This window comes from Salvelinus namaycush, chromosome 18 (assembly GCF_016432855.1).
Source record: "Salvelinus namaycush isolate Seneca chromosome 18, SaNama_1.0, whole genome shotgun sequence".
NCBI lineage: Eukaryota > Metazoa > Chordata > Actinopteri > Salmoniformes > Salmonidae > Salvelinus > Salvelinus namaycush.
This window is the reverse complement of record NC_052324.1, coordinates 40,164,369-40,180,553: the sequence shown is the minus strand read 5'-3', so window position 1 is coordinate 40,180,553 and position 16,185 is coordinate 40,164,369. Positions and strand designations below refer to the sequence as shown.

At 45.3% G+C, this 16,185-nt stretch overlaps 1 protein-coding gene across 1 annotated transcript in view; it reads right to left on the bottom strand.

Moving 5' to 3' along the window:
- Nucleotides 1–16,185, bottom strand: part of ndufs4 (NADH:ubiquinone oxidoreductase subunit S4) — a 73,072-nt gene that overhangs the window by 53,122 nt on the left and 3,765 nt on the right. The window contains exon 2 of the mRNA XM_039013801.1: nucleotides 7,758–7,836. Within this exon, the coding sequence (XP_038869729.1) occupies nucleotides 7,758–7,836 (79 nt within the window). The remainder of the gene's footprint in view (nucleotides 1–7,757; nucleotides 7,837–16,185) is intronic.

Here is a 16,185-nt window from a genome sequence, read left to right as displayed (position 1 = left end):
AGGGTCAGCCATAGTAGTATGATAGGTGTTGTTTAACAGGGTCAGTCATAGTAGTATGATAGGTGTTGTTATACAGGGTCAGTCATAGTAGTATGATAGGTGTTGTTTTACAGGGTCAGTCATAGTAGTATGATAGGTGTTGTTTTACAGGGTCAGTCATAGTAGTATGATAGGTGTTGTTTTACAGGGTCAGCCATAGTAGTATGATAGGTGTTGTTTTACAGGGTCAGTCATAGTAGTATGATAGGTGTTGTTTTACAGGGTCAGTCATAGTAGTATGATAGGTGTTGTTTTACAGGGTCAGTCATAGTAGTATGATAGGTGTTGTTTTACAGGGTCAGTCATAGTAGTATGATAGGTGTTGTTTTACAAGGTCAGCCATAGTAGTATGATAGGTGTTGTTTTACAGGGTCAGTCATAGTAGTATGATAGGTGTTGTTATACAGGGTCAGTCATAGTAGTATGATAGGTGTTGTTTTACAGGGTCAGCCATAGTAGTATGATAGGTGTTGTTTTACAGGGTCAGTCATAGTAGTATGATAGGTGTTGTTTTACAGGGTCAGTCATAGTAGTATGATAGGTGTTGTTTTACAGGGTCAGTCATAGTAGTATGATAGGTGCAGTGTAATTTTACAGGGTCACCAATCGTAATACGGCACACCTGGAGCAAATTAGGGTTAAGAGCATTGCTCAAGGGCACATCGACAATTTAACCTTGTCGACTCAGCTATTCGAACCAGCAACATTTTGGTTACTGGCCCAACACTCTAACCACTACCGCCTAACCTGCTGTCTACGTAAATCATCATCATCATCATATTTTGGACAATGTTAAAAGGGATGAAATCAGCTCTAGTCTCTCCAAAGATAACCGGATGAAATAACGAGAGAAAATGGCACCAAACAAACAGGACACTAGTCACTGCTGCCAAACAAACCAGCTGGAACTGAAGGACCATGTCCTAAATACCTAGTCAATGTTACACCCTCCACTACTCTCCCACAATGCTCTCCCCCTCCCACAATCCTCTCCCTCTCCCACAATCTTCTCCCCCTCCCCTCCCACAATCCTCTCCCTCTCCCACAATCTTCTCCCCCTCCCCTCCCACAATCCTCTCCCCCTCCCGCAATCCTCTCCCCCTCCCGCAATCCTCTCCCCCTCCCGCAATCCTCTCCCCCTCCCGCAATCCTCTCCCCCTCCCGCAATCCTCTCCCCCTCCCATAAAACCATAGTTTACTTTAGAAGACTAGAACAAAGCTTCACAAGCGCTTTAAGGTGATTGGTTTGTCTTTCTGTGAACGAGGAAGGGAGAGGAGGGTTCTAGCTCGCTAACAGAGACAGAGAAAGAGAGAGATCAAGCAGAGTACTTCTGCCTCTCCTTTACGCCTAGCTGAGCTGACCAGTCCTGTCTCAGTGTCTGTAATGTACTAGCTGGTTGAGTAGAGGGGGGCTGCAGGGCCAGTCAGCCTGCTTGTAGAGAGAGCAGACATTTCATGTCAAGCTGTGTATCAGTGGCCAGCCTGTCAGCCGGGTCCTGGAGTACCACAGCATGCTAAATCAAACAGTAATTACTAACAAAAGTGGGTCGGCGGAGGGCAGAGCAGGGGAAGGTAGGGCAGGGCAAGGGGGCAGAGAGCAGGATGGTAATTCTCCCTCCCTCTGCCTAAACAGATTTTTGAGGAAGGTGGGGGAATGGAACCGGTTTGATTAATTTTTTTAACTTGACCTGTAACGGTATTTCAATGTTTGGTTTGTTAAAAATGTGATACGCCACTCCGGGGAGTATAGATCACTTCTTATAGGTTGAACTCCATTTGCTACTTTCTGTCATTTCTGTCCCTCTCCTGCTGCATGCCTCTAAAATCACACCAAGCCCTGTGCTCTGTCACTGAAGGAGAGAGCGGTGACTCCACCACAGAGTCATGAACCTTTTACTTACCGTTCACTCTTCATGGTCAGACGGACGCAACAATGTGGGTGAGATGATGCTCTGCACTAGCGTTCTATAATGTAACGTAACATCTAGTTAGGGTCACCTGGAAACACTGAAACACTTTTGGTTCCTACCCTGTTAATAATTCTTCCCTGGTTTATTAATTCGTTGTCATGTTAAACAACGTATTCAAAGTGCTATCCACTATATTCCAACTATAGAGTTATAATAATCATTATATTAACAGTTCAATTAACTAGTCCCAGTAAGGCCTACTGTCTGTCTAACTAGTCCCAGTATAGTCTCCTGTCTGTCAGTCTGTCTGTCTAACTAGTCCCACTTTAGTCTCCTGTCTGTCTGTCGGGCCAGTCCCAGTAAGGCCTCCTGTCTGTCTGTCTGTCTAACGGGCCAGTCCCACTATAGTCTCCTGTCTGTCTGTCTAACGGGCCAGTCCCACTATAGTCTCCTGTCTGTCTAACGGGCCAGTCCCACTGTTACGTTCCCCAGTTTCTGTGTTGTATTTGAGTGTGTGTGTTTCAGGAGATGGCTTCCTGGAAGCCTCCCCAACCAGCTGATTGGTCGACTCAATGGCTAATGGATGATTAGAGAGCTGACCCCGCCCCCTCGTCAAGATGCAGCTGTATCCAATTAGACTCCTGAAGCTATATAAAAGCCAGTGTTCTGTTCAGGAGGAGAGGAGATTTAATATTTTGGAGAGATCATTAGAGAGAGAGAGAGATATATATATCATTATAGGCGGAGATTGAATATTTTGGAGAGATTAGAGGGAGATTTTTTCTGGAGAATTTGATTGTGATAAAGTGTTGGTTGTTTCTCAAAGAGATTTGGTATGTACTATGTAAGTTGTTGCTGAGGGAGCTGATTGGTTATGTCTGTTATGTGTTATAGGACGCACTGTTTTGATTATTGAAATTGTTTGTTGTTCTGTTTCATTTGTTCCCAGGGGGGAAGGAGAAGGCACTTAGGGAGTGCTTAGGCAAGAGGCCCGCGGGCATACATATACCCGTAGTATATTCAATGTCTAGGCACACTAGGTAAGACCTGGGCGGACCACCCCCTGTATTTTGGTTAGTGCACCAGGTGGTGCTAAGTTAGTTAAGTGGGTAGGCAGGTTAGATAGGAGAGGGGGAGCTTTGATATTTACTTTCTTTCCTTTGGTTCCGTCCAGCCCCTTTTCCCCATATTACCGTGTAGGAAATAAATCCTAGTAAACGGTAAATTCTGACTTTTGTCATCCTTACTCGCACCTACAGTCCATACCTCTTTCATTTCACGGGGAGTTGAGTTGTAGCAGGGTGTTGCGTTCCCTCTTCTCAGAGGCGTGCGTAACACCCACTATAGTCTCCTGTCTGTCTGTCTAATGTGCCAGTCCCACTATAGTCTCCTGTCTGTCTGTCTAACGGGCCAGTCCCAGTATAGTCTCCTGTCTGTCTGGCCAGTCCCACTATAGCCTCCTGTCTGTCTGTCTAACCAGTCCCAGTAAGGCCTCCTGTCTGTCTAACCAGTCCCAGTAAGGCCTCCTGTCTGTCTAACCAGTCCCAGTAAGGCCTCCTGTCTGTCTGTAGGGCCTGTCCCAGTATAGTCTGCTGTCTGTCTGTCTGGCCAGTCCCACTATAGCCTCCTGTCTGTCTGTCTAACCAGTCCCAGTAAGGCCTCCTGTCTGTCTAACCAGTCCCAGTAAGGCCTCCTGTCTGTCTAACCAGTCCCACTATAGCCTCCTGTCTGTCTAACCAGTCCCAGTAAGGCCTCCTGTCTGTCTGTAGGGCCAGTCCCACTATAGCCTCCTGTCTGTCTGTCTAACCAGTCCCAGTAAGGCCTCCTGTCTGTCTGTCTAACCAGTCCCAGTAAGGCCTCCTGTCTGTCTAACCAGTCCCAGTAAGGCCTCCTGTCTGTCTGTGGGGCCAGTCCCAGTATAGAGTATAGCCTCCTGTCTGTCTAACCAGTCCCAGTACAGAGTATAGCCTCCTGTCTGTCTGTCTAACCAGTCCCAGTATAGAGTATAGCCTCCTGTCTGTCTAACTAACCAGTCCCAGTACAGAGTATAGCCTCCTGTCTGTCTAATCCAGTCCCAGTATAGAGTATAGCCTCCTGTCTGTCTAATCCAGTCCCAGTATAGAGTATAGCCTCCTGGCTGTCTGGGAAGTGTGCACTTCACCTCTGCTAGGCAACTGGCAAATAGTGTTTTCTCAGCGGTAGCTGTAAGCGGCAGTCGTTGTCAGTGGCGGTCTCGTTGGAAAAACAAAGACGGTTCTGCCGAGTTGTTGCAGGAAGGAAAGAGAGAAAGGTTCCACTCTCACTTCATTATCTTACCTAGTTATTTACAGATTCTCATTTTGATCTTTTGCCGTTTTGGCAACCTGTTCGCTCCTGTCCCCGTAGGCTTCACAGACGCTCCCCACCCCTTGGCTGCAACCCTTCTAATTTAGTGTACCCTGAGTGCACAACCCATGAGGCATTCCTGCTCTCTGGCAGCGCTCGGGAACTGCTGATCTGCGTTTAACACCGCAGAGTTCATCTCAGCCTACGCTGACCTTCAGTCCCTAGACTTTTTGGCCCTGAAGGAGACATGGATCACCCCAGAGGATACGGTTACTCCAGCTGCTCTTTCTTCATCTGACTACGTTTTCTCTCATAGTCCGAGAGCATCTGGTCGTCGCCGGCGGTGGCACAGGGCTACTCATTTCTCCTAACTGGAGATTCTCTCTTCTCCCTCTCTCTCACCTGTCCATCTCCTCATTTGAATTCTATGCTGTCACTGTCACTTGTCCACTCAAGCTTAACATTGTTGTCATCTATCGCCCACCAGGTGCCCTTAGAGAGTTCCTCAATGAACTTGACACCTTGAAAAGCTAATTTCCTGACGGTGGCTCACCGCTATTCGTACTTGGCAACTTCAAACGCCCGACGTCTGCCTTTCAATTCACTTCTCTCTCGCTGTCCCGTCCTTGACCTCACCGTTTCCCAATCCCCTCCAACTCTCAAGGCAATACGCTTGACCTCTTTACTGTAAACGAATGGTCGCTCATCTTTACTGTAACCGAAAGGTCGCTCATCCTGTAACCGAAAGGTCGCTCATCCTGTAACCGAAAGGTTGCTAGATCGAATCCCCCCTGAGCTGACAAGGTAAAAATACGTTGTTCTGCCCCTGAACAAGGCAGTTAACCCAGTGTTCCCCGGTAGGCCGCCATTGTAAATAAGAACGTGTTCTTACCAGACTTAGTTACATAAAGGTTCAATAAATCCTCCCTCTCTCTCCAGATGAAATCCTGTGACTAGTGAGGTGTGGCTACCCCATTCCCTCCTCCAGACCATCTCTGGAGACCCTTTCTTTTCTTTCCAAAACACTTGGAGCACGCCGTCTCTCTCTCAGAACGATCTTGACCCAGTTAGGTTTCAAAAACGGATCACTCAACCGAGACTGCTCTTCTCTGTGTCACGGAGGCTCTCCGCACTGCCAAAGCTGACTCTCTCTCTCCCCTCTGTTCTTATCCTCCTAGATCTAACCAAGACTGCTCTTCTCTGTGTCACGGAGGCTCTCCGCACTGCCAAAGCTGACTCTCTCTCTCTCCCCTCTTCTTATCCTCCTAGATCTATCCTCTGCCTTCAGACACCGTGAACCATCAGATCCTCCTCTCCACTCTCTCAGGGCTGGGCGTCTCAGGCCCTGCACACTCTTGGATTGCAACCTACCTGGCAGGACGCTCCTACTAGGTGACGTGGAGAGGATCTGTGTCTGACTGGTGTCCCCCAGGGCTCGGTTCTAGGCCCTCTCCTCTTCTCTCTATACACCAAGTCACTCAGCTCTGTCATATCCTCACATGGTCTCTCCTATCACTGCTATGAGGATGGACCTCTCCTCTTCTCTCTATACACCAAGTCACTGTGCTCTGTCATATCCTCATATGGTCTCTCCTATCACTGCTATGAGGATGGACCTCTCCTCTCTATAGACCAAGTCACTCGGCTCTGTCATATCCTTACATGGTCTCTCCTATCACTGCTATGAGGATGGACCTCTCCTCTTCTCTCTATACACCAAGTCACTCAGCTCCCTCATATCCTCACATGGTCTCTCCTATCATTGCTATGAGATGATACTCAACTGATTGGGCAGCTCCCGCTCAGCCCAATCAGAGCTCTTCTCTATCCTGGCACCCCAATGGTGGAACCATCTTCCCCCTGAAACTAGGACAGCAGAGTCCCTGTCCATCTTCCTGAAAATATCTGAAAACCTACTTCTAAGTGTTTTTTAAATAATACCCCTCTTTACCTATACACCCCCCCCCCAAAAAAGATAGATATTTAAAAACTTTCCTGAACAAACACTTGCACTTGACCCGCCCCCCCCACCTTTCTTGTCCTGACTTTGCTGATAAGCGACTTTATTGAAAGGTGTATTTACTATGCCTGTAATGTGGTTGTCCCACCTAGCTATCTTAAGACGAATGAACTAACTGTAAGTCACTCTACATGAGAGCATCTGCTAAATGACTGAAATGTAAACATTTTCATGTCTGATTGGCCAGTCCCATTATATCCTCCTGTCCTCTCTCTGGCCAGTCTGACTGAGCATTAAAATGGTCAATCTGCAGTTTCTACAACAATTTCCTGACTTGTAAAAATGAATGAAATCTACCAAATGATTCTTAAAAAGAATATAACTTAAACAAATGCATCATGATCTTAGTTCAACTGTCACATCCCATCTTAACCCAAATTATAAACTTGTTTTATTCCAATGTTTGTAAACAAATTAAACGTAAACAAACATTCTATAGCCTCAAAACATAGTTGAAACTATAATGTTGATATAGTCTATGAATTTGAGAGTGGTTACATTTCTCTAGCCTCATCCCTCAGCTTTTCTTTTTGAAACAGTGTTGGGGGGGAAAACATTTTTTTATTCGCGGATCTCCCCTTTAAGCTTCTCTCTCCACCAAAATGGAAAATCTCTGTTGCCCACAATGCTGAAGCGCCGTCTTCTGCGTGAGAATGAATGCAAGTGGCTGGAGTCCCTCATTCATTCTTTGGTCCCCTTTTCTCCTCACTGTGTCTCCTGCTGTGAGGACTGAGGAGAGACAGACAGAGGGGCTGCTTCTCTAAATGGTACCCAATTCCTTATATAATGCACTACCTTTGACCAGGGGCCATAGGGAACAAGGTACCATTTGGATGTAGCCAGACCTTGAGCCGGGCCAAAGGCTTTTGTCTGTCTGTGCCAGGGTGGCCAGCTCAGGGTCTGGGAAGGACACAACATCCATCCACTTACACCACCTCCCATCTTATCTCCCCATTACTTCACCTGCAGTGCTAAATAAAATGTTCTTATAAAACACAGCCAGCCTTGGTACAGTATGTTCAAAGCACGCCTAAGGCTGCTTATCAATGTTTATGTTATACAACAGATGAGAAGGACGACTGTGAAGACCTTGGATTTCTAGAAACATGAAAATAGCCTTTGACTTGAGAGCTCTGTACGATCTAATGTGTTGGGAGAGACAACCTTCAGGGGGGGGGAAGGAGATTGTTCAAACAGGCTGTGATATTTCTAATCTGTTTGATGACATTTACAATTATATTTATAAAACAACTTATCGGTTCCATTCATGTGTGGGGTAGAGGCATACAGCTGAAACTAGGCTAACACTCAACTGATGTCGTGAGACGTGGATGGCGTGACACACGGAGGTGGGGGACATCGTGAGAGCAGAGTTGGACGCCGGCACACGCGAGATACTGTCATGTGACCGATAGATACGTTGAGCAGGAAGTGTGTGTGTGTGTGTGTAGCCTATTACTCACCAGCTTCTCGTCCACGGTGATCAGTTGCGTCTCTTGTCCTGCTTTCTCTGCCAGCCTCCATCCTGTCAGGCTCACCGACCTGCAATGGCAACGCAGGAAGTTAGAACAGGGTGTTCATGGCAAAGAATCAGAGACACACACACACACCGGGCACAACATTACGTAAACAAGTTAGGAACTTCCATGACAATTAACTGTCTTGGAGGACTCAGCGGAGGAGAAGAAAGGAGGGAAGGAAACAGTGAAAGGAGACAGACGAGGGGGGAATTATTTTCCTCCCCCATTAGTTCTGTCTGGTGAGTTTCTGGCTCCTGCTTGCCTGTTAACCAGACGGACCTGCTGGATTCAACCCATATTTGACATATTTCAAAACACAGCATTTGCCCCAGCCTGCCAGGAATACCAAATGAGAGGGGTTTGGGCTGTTCAAATTATTCAATTGGTTCCATTGCACCATCAAATCAAGCCAAGCAAAAGTATCTGAACAATGTCAAATAATCCAGAACCCAGGTCTGCTGATGAGTTGACGACAGACCACACTTTATGTTGGCTCGCCGTCCAACTGTCCCCAGCTCACCGCCACCGAGTGCCTAAAGGAAGGACTGGGATGGCTCTGTGTGGAGTAGTGAACACGCTGGCTTGTCATGAAACAACCAGGAAGTCTAGCCAGTCCTGGTCAAACCATGGCGACTGAGTCAGTGGGGCAAGAACTGGGGGCGGTTCTGTGAGAAATGAACAACAAGGTGGCCTACTGGCTATTAGCTTGTCACAAAAACAGCAATGTGCCCCAGTGCCCAGCCAGGGACTGGAGCAAGCCAGGGAGGGAGATTGCCCGTCTGTGTTAGTCCATGGAAGGCCAGCCCGCTGATAGCCTGGTTAAATAAGACTAGTGAACGGGTCATATTCATTAGTGCACACCCTAGCAAAGACGTTTTGTTTACGGAAAAAATAAAATAGTTAGTAGTCCCTTGCCATTTCAGCCTGTTTGCTTCCTAGTGAATACGGCCCAGCTGAAGCGGCAGGGAAGACTCCCAAAATCTAGGGACAACATACAGGCTACAGATAACCAATCAGACATGGATAATCACACTACGGGTTCTTTGAATTTAAAAAATGTATGAGTTTAGAGAATAGGCCTAGCATAAAATGTTTTTACAGGTATGTTTCCATGGCAAAGCTAGACGTGAATCACCCTTTTCATATGTAGAGTGAAACGGGAAACATTTGAGTACGTTTACATGCACATTAATAACCAGATAAACTGATTATGACAGTAGGCAGATGGAGATCACACCTCTGGAGTCACACCCCCTCTAACTGACCACTCTCAAGAGGAAAGTCACATGGTCGGACCTGCTGGTTGACAACCTACACAACCTGGGAACTGGGATGGAATAGGACGGCACAGAGATCCAGATGTCACAGCATTGCGCTCCAAGGAGATGGCGGAGACGAGTGAGACTATAACACGATCAAGTTATCTAGCTAAAGGTTTTGCTGAGTTGTTAAGTTAAAAGGCCATGTTTCACTTTAACCCCCCCCCCCCCCCCCAAACAATAATGAGTAGTCCACATGTGCGAATCTGATCCATCACTTTATTTATCCAACATTGTAAATTGGAGATATCATAGATTATATACACTTCTGGGCTGCAGGCGCACTATATAAAAAAAAACTGAAATAGAACGTTGTCCAGGCTTGACGTAGAATCAAGTGAATACTATTGGAACGCTGAGCCATTGACTGCACCAGACGGTAGTATGCTAGTGGGTTTCTTTTGACAATGAAGCACAGGACTACAGACGTATCGTTTTAAACCTAGAAGACCTATAGACGGGAGTAGGCAAGAAGGACTAGTAACGTTTAGTTGGTCAGAGAAGTATGGCAAGGAGCCACGGTGAGTGTCTTTGGTAACTAGCTAACCAACTAGGCAGCTGCATTTTACACTTTAGCCTAAGTTAGATAATTATCATAAAGCATTATTACCTAGCTAGCTACAGTAGCTAAATATCTGGCAGATGTAAAGTGAGCAGGATCGTGAGTCGTCAGAAACAATGCTTATTGGCTAGCTAGCTAGCTAGCTCACGTTAGCGATTAATGCCTACAGATGTAACTCGGGAAGTGAAGCCTACATCCTGAATTAAGCAATCGTTAACACTTCCAGAATTAACATGGTTATCATTTAGCTAGCTAGCCGCCTAGGCTAATCACCCTATTTGAAGCAGTTTGGCTGCAACATTAGCCCGGCCTCACAGGCTGCAGCTGGCTAAACTAGCAGCTAACTAGTCAAATAAGGGGCACGTTGTCGTTTATGTCATGATGGAATAAGTCAAGGTGGTAATTGTTAGTGAAATTATACGTGGTGCCTTCATATAAATAATAGCTATAAAATGTACATGGATGCCATGTAATTTGTCATAACCTTTATCACAAAATGTTGTGCATATTAAAAAAATAAATTAAAAGTTAGCAGCGCTGTTGGGTTATTAGTTACCACAGCCACAAAGTAAAAATTGGCCAATTCGTAAAAATCCATGGGGGAAAATATGTTTTTGGTCTTAATTTAAAAGGTTCAGTATAAGGTTAGTCTAAACGTTTTTTAAATCAGATTCTAAGTAGAGAAAATATAGAAGGGGGGGGGGGGTGTATGACTTTGTGGCTGTGGTAACTAGTGATGACAGCTCTGACGTCATTTACAGGCATGAATCACGCATCCAGGTCAAGGCTTGCTATCAGAAGGAACATGAAGCCCACCGTGCTATCAGCAGGTCAGCAGGACCATGGACCACTCCGTGCTATCAGCAGGTCAGCAGGAACATGGACCACTCCGTGCCAGTAAGTCATGATATAATTGTTTCCTTCACATTGCATTACCCAGGCTGTATCACAACCGGACGTGATTGAGAGTCCTTTAGGGCGGCCCAGTGTCGTCTGGGTTTGGCGGTCATAAGAATTTGTCGTCATCTGACCTGCCTAGTTAAATAAATAAATATACAGTTTCAAGAGTTAATACTACACTCATAAGGAGTGGAGAAGCCCTAGGCCCCATACAACATTCTACTCCTGGAGTAAATTCCTGTCAGAGAGACCAATTAGAGGGTCAGTCGGGAGGCCCAGGGCCAGTGGAGACCGATTAGAGGGGTAGTCGGGAGGCCCTGAGCCAGTGGAGACCAATTAGAGGGTTAGTCGGGAGGCCCTGAGCCAGTGGAGACCGATTAGAGGGTTAGTCGGGAGGCCCTGAGCCAGTGGAGACCGATTAGAGGGTTAGTCGGGAGGCCCTGGGCCAGTGGAGACCAATTAGAGGGTTAGGCAGGAGGCCCTGAGCCAGTGGAGACCGATTAGAGGGTTAGCCAGGAGGCCCTGAGCCAGTGGGAGGTCAGGGGTGAGAGCTCTCTTTCAAGCACACCCATTACCTCTATCCATCTCTCCCCAGGTACTACAGAGAAAGAGACCTCTAGAGCCTTCTGACCCACTACCTGCGATCTCTCCAGAGCACAGAGACGTAAGCTCCATTCATAATAGTAAACCTCCTTCACTGCGTAAACCTCCTGCACTGCGTAAACCTGTGTAAACCTCCTGCACCGCGTAAAACCTCCTGCACCGCGTAAAACCTCCTGCACCGCGTAAAACCTCCTGCACCGCGTAAAACCTCCTGCACCGCGTAAAACCTCCTGCACCGCGTAAAACCTCCTGCACCGCGTAAAACCTCCTGCACCGCGTAAAACCTCCTGCACCGCGTAAAACCTCCTGCACCGCGTAAAACCTCCTGCACCGCGTAAAACCTCCTGCACTATGGCAGTCTGCTTGTGTGATGCCAGCATATTATCCAGGGTCAAGGGTTGACAGGATTCACTGTACTCACTCCATCTCATGCTCTCTCCTCCCTGTAATAAGTTCAAGACTTATGAAATCTAACATGTGTCCATCCCTCTGTCCCCAGGTGAGTCTGCTGGGTTATGGAACTCCAGAGCAGCACATCAACAAACCTGCCACACGGTTGTCACCTATCCACGTTCTACAGACACATTTTGGGGATGACCAAATGCAATTGTTTTTTTCATATAAACAACTAATATAAGTCCATGTGACAGCATGCAGTGGTCTGATAGGGAGATTAAAATAGATGCATTATCTACCTTTCATAACTGCATATGTTGCTGAACAAATCAACCCTTTTGTTTGGGTCATTGAGCATTGAGTGTAACAGAGAGACTGCTGCTGTTCTCCCAGGTAAGGACCTTGCTTCCGCACAATTGGTCCAGCATCGTCCGGGTTAGGGGAGGGTTTGGCCGAGGGGTAGGCCGTCATTGTAAATAAGATTTTGTTCTTAACTGACTTGCCTAGTTAAATAAAGGTTTCAATAAAATAACTCCAGGGTCCTGTAGTGAAAGACCGCTATGTAATATTGATCTAGGAACAGCTCCCCCTTTGTCAATGGAATCATTCATTGTGATATAAAAGAAAAAGGCTAAACTGATCCTAAATCAGTACTCCTACTCTGAGGCGCCCTGGTCTGTCTGCATTGCTGCTTTTCTAGTGATTTAACTCCCATTGAATCACCACCAAAAACACTAAGAATTATCCTAGTCAGTAACTTGGCTGACTAAAAAAACGTAGTTTTCCCATCTACGTAACATTGCAAAAAAAAAAAAAAAAAAATGCAACTTTGTCCAAAAAAAATGATGCAGAAAAGTTCAAACATGTTTTTGGTCACTTCTAGATTAGACTACTGCCATGCACTATTCGTCGACTACCCGGATAAAGCACAAAATAAACTTCAGTTAGTGCTAAACACGGTAGAATCTTGACTAGAACCCCCCTCCAAAATAATGTGATCACATTACTCCAGTGCTAGCCTCTACACTGGCTTCCCATTATGGTGTAATGGCAAGTCTACAAAGCATTACATGGACTTGCTCCTATCTATCTTTCTGATTTGGTCCTGCCGTACATACCTACACGTACGCTACGTTCACAAGACACAGGCCTCCTTACTGTCCCTAGAATTTCTAAGTTTTCTCTTATAGAGCTGCATTTTTATGAAATGGTCTGCCTATCCATGTGAGAGATGCAGACTCGGTCTTGATCTTTAAGTCTTCACTCAAGACTCATCTCTTCAGTAGGTCCTATGATTGAGTGTAGTCTGGCCCAGGGGTGTGAAGGTGAAAGGAAAGGCACTGGAGCAACAAACCGTCCTTGCTGTCTCTGCCTGGCCGGGTTCCCTCCTCTCCACTGGGATTCTCTGCCTCTAACCCTATTACGAGGGCTGAGTCACCGCCAATGTCTTCACTAGTTGAACATGTTATTAATCCAACTACGTGAAAGTCCTTAGGTGTGTTTGAATACTAACTACACTAACATACTATTGGCAACAGAAATTTAATATGTAGTATACAAGCAGTGGACAGTATTTGCGTACTTTTAGGGACCATAATGCAATTCTTCCAAAAATGGGCTTGGCTTCACTACATTTTCAAATTTGAAGAAAATATGCAGCCGAAGTCTGATACAAATTCATTGCTTTAACTGATTATGACAAATGTTAATAAAATGTTGAGCAATGTAATAATGTAATGACTTTTCAGATAAGTTACATGTTATGTTGGCTGACAATTTGTTAGCTACGCTATCCTTACGACTGGCATAGCATTACAGCAGTATGTACCGGTATGTTAGCTACACTATCCTTACGACTGGCATAGCATTACAGCAGTATGTACCGGTATGTTAGCTACACTATCCTTACGACTGGCATAGCATTACAGCAGTATGTACCGGTATGTTAGCTACTCTATCCTTACGACTGGCATAGCATTACAGCAGTATGTACCGGTATGTTAGCTACGCTATCCTTACGACTGGCATAGCATTACAGCAGTATGTACCGATATGTTAGCTACGCTATCCTTACGACTGGCATAGCATTACAGGAGTATGTACCGGTATGTTAGCTACGCTATCCTTACGACTGGCATAGCATTACAGCAGTATGTACCGGTATGTTAGCTACGCTATCCTTACGACTGGCATAGCATTAGAGCAGTATGTACCGGTATGCTAGCTAGCTACCAAACGTTAGTTGGCTAATAATACATCAAACTTGCCAGTATATTAACTATATGCTAACTACCCAAAGTGTATTGAATTGATTCTTCACGTCATTCTTAGCTTAGCGACATAGTCGTAATGCATTTGTAAATTCGCTCTGGCTATCTACACCGATTTCAGAGCACTCTCATCTGAGTGTGCCAGAGAGCAGAATAACGAATGAATTTACGAGCGCTCAACACCCATTGAATATGGCCGGTGTCAGTAAATGTCGGCAAAAAAAGCGTAATTAAATTGTTGCCAAAGTCACCAATAGGGTTGCAAAAGGTCGGAAACTGTTAAATGTACGTAATCTTTTCTGAAAATTTCCATGGGAAGTTAAGCCCTGGAATTTGGGGGATTTCGCTAAAATTCATTAAAAAAAGTTTGCTTATTAAAGTGAACCTTTTGGTGTGGGATACACATAAGGCAATTCTAGATCTTGTGGCATATTTTGGTTAAACTATCCAATTCCATGGAATTGCAACCCTCTGCAAGCACAGTGCGTTCTTCCATCACATGTGCAGTGCACTCTTCCATCACATGTGCAGTGCACTCTTCCATCACATGTGCAGTGCACTCTTCCATCACATGTGCAGTGCACTCTTCCATCACATGTGCAGTGCACTCTTCCATCACATGTGCAGTGCACTCTTCCATCACATGTGCAGTGCACTCTTCCATCACATGTGCAGTGCACTCTTCCATCACATGTGCAGTGCACTCTTCCATCACATGTGCAGTGCACTCTTCCATCACATGTGCAGTGCACTCTTCCATCACATGTGCAGTGCACTCTTCCATCACATGTGCAGTGCACTCTTCCATCACATGTGCAGCTGATTCTCAAGATCTTGCACACTAATGAGATGCTATTGAGCCCACACTACTACACTGTCTGAGCCAAGGGCTACATGCTTTCTGGTAAGTTTTGATTACAATAATGGGTGGGGTGAAGATATTTTATATGACATACATTATTTTGTGTTAACTAGTAAATAGTGGCCTACAGCAAATTGTTTTTAAATCATTTCTAATTTGTTAACAATTTCTGCTAGTTAGTTTTTGCTATCATGTGGGTTTTAGCTTGCTTGAGCCTGCTAACTGAGGGGTGTTAATTCACCTGTTTCCATACACGTTTCATTTTAAAACATTTACAGTTGAAGTCGTAAATTTACATACACCTTACCCACACCTACATACACCTTATACATTTAAACTCAGTTTCACAATTCCTGACATTTAATCCTAGTAAAAATTCCATGTCTTAGGTCAGTTAGGATCACCACTTTATTTTAAGAATGTGAAATGTCATAATAATAGTAGAGAGAATGATTTATTTCAGCTTTTATTTCTTTCATCACAATCCCAGTGGGTCAGATGTTTACATACACTCAATTGGGATTTGGTAACATTGCCTTTAAATTGTTTAACTTGGGGCAAATGTTTCGGGTAGCCTTCCGCAACCTTCCCACAATAAGTTGAGTGAATTTTGGCCCATTCCTCCTGACAGAGCTGGTATAAATGAATCAGGTTTGTAGGCCTCCTTGCTTGCACACGCTTTTTCAGTTGTGTCCACACATTTTCTATAGGTCAGGGCTTTGTGATGGCCACTCCAATACCTTGAATTTGTTGTCCTTAAGCCATTTTGCCGCAACTTTGGAAGTATGCTTGGGGTCATTGTCCACTTGCAAGACCCATTTGCGACCAAGGTTTAACTTCCTGATTGATGTCTTGAGGATGTTGCTTCAATATATCCACAATTTTAATCCCTCATGCCATCTATTTTGTGAAGTGCACCAGTCCCTCCAGTAGCAAAGCACAACATGATGCTGCCACCCCCATGAATCACAGTTGGGATGGTGTTCTTCAGCTTGCAAGCCTCCCCCTTTTTCCTCCAAACATAACGATGGTTGTTATGGCCAAACAGAGGACATTTCTCCAAAAAGTACAATCTTTGTCCCTATGTGCAGTTGCAAACCGTAGTCTGGCTTTTTTATGGCGGTTTTGGAGCAGTGGCTTCTTCCTTGCTGAGCGGCCTTTCAGGTTATGTTGATATAGGACTCGTTTTCCTGTGGATATTGATACTTTTGTACCTGTTTCCTCCAGCATCTTCACAAGATCCTATGCTGTTGTTCTGGGATTGATTTGCACTTTTCACAGCAAAGTACGTTCATCTCTAGGAGACAGAACCAGTCACCTTCCTGAGCGGTATGACAGCTGCGTGGTCCCATGGTGTTTATACGTGTGTACTATTGTTTGTACAGATGAATGTGGTACCTTCAGGTGTTTGAAAATTGCTCCCATGGATAAACCTGATTTGTGTAGGTCTAAGAAAAAA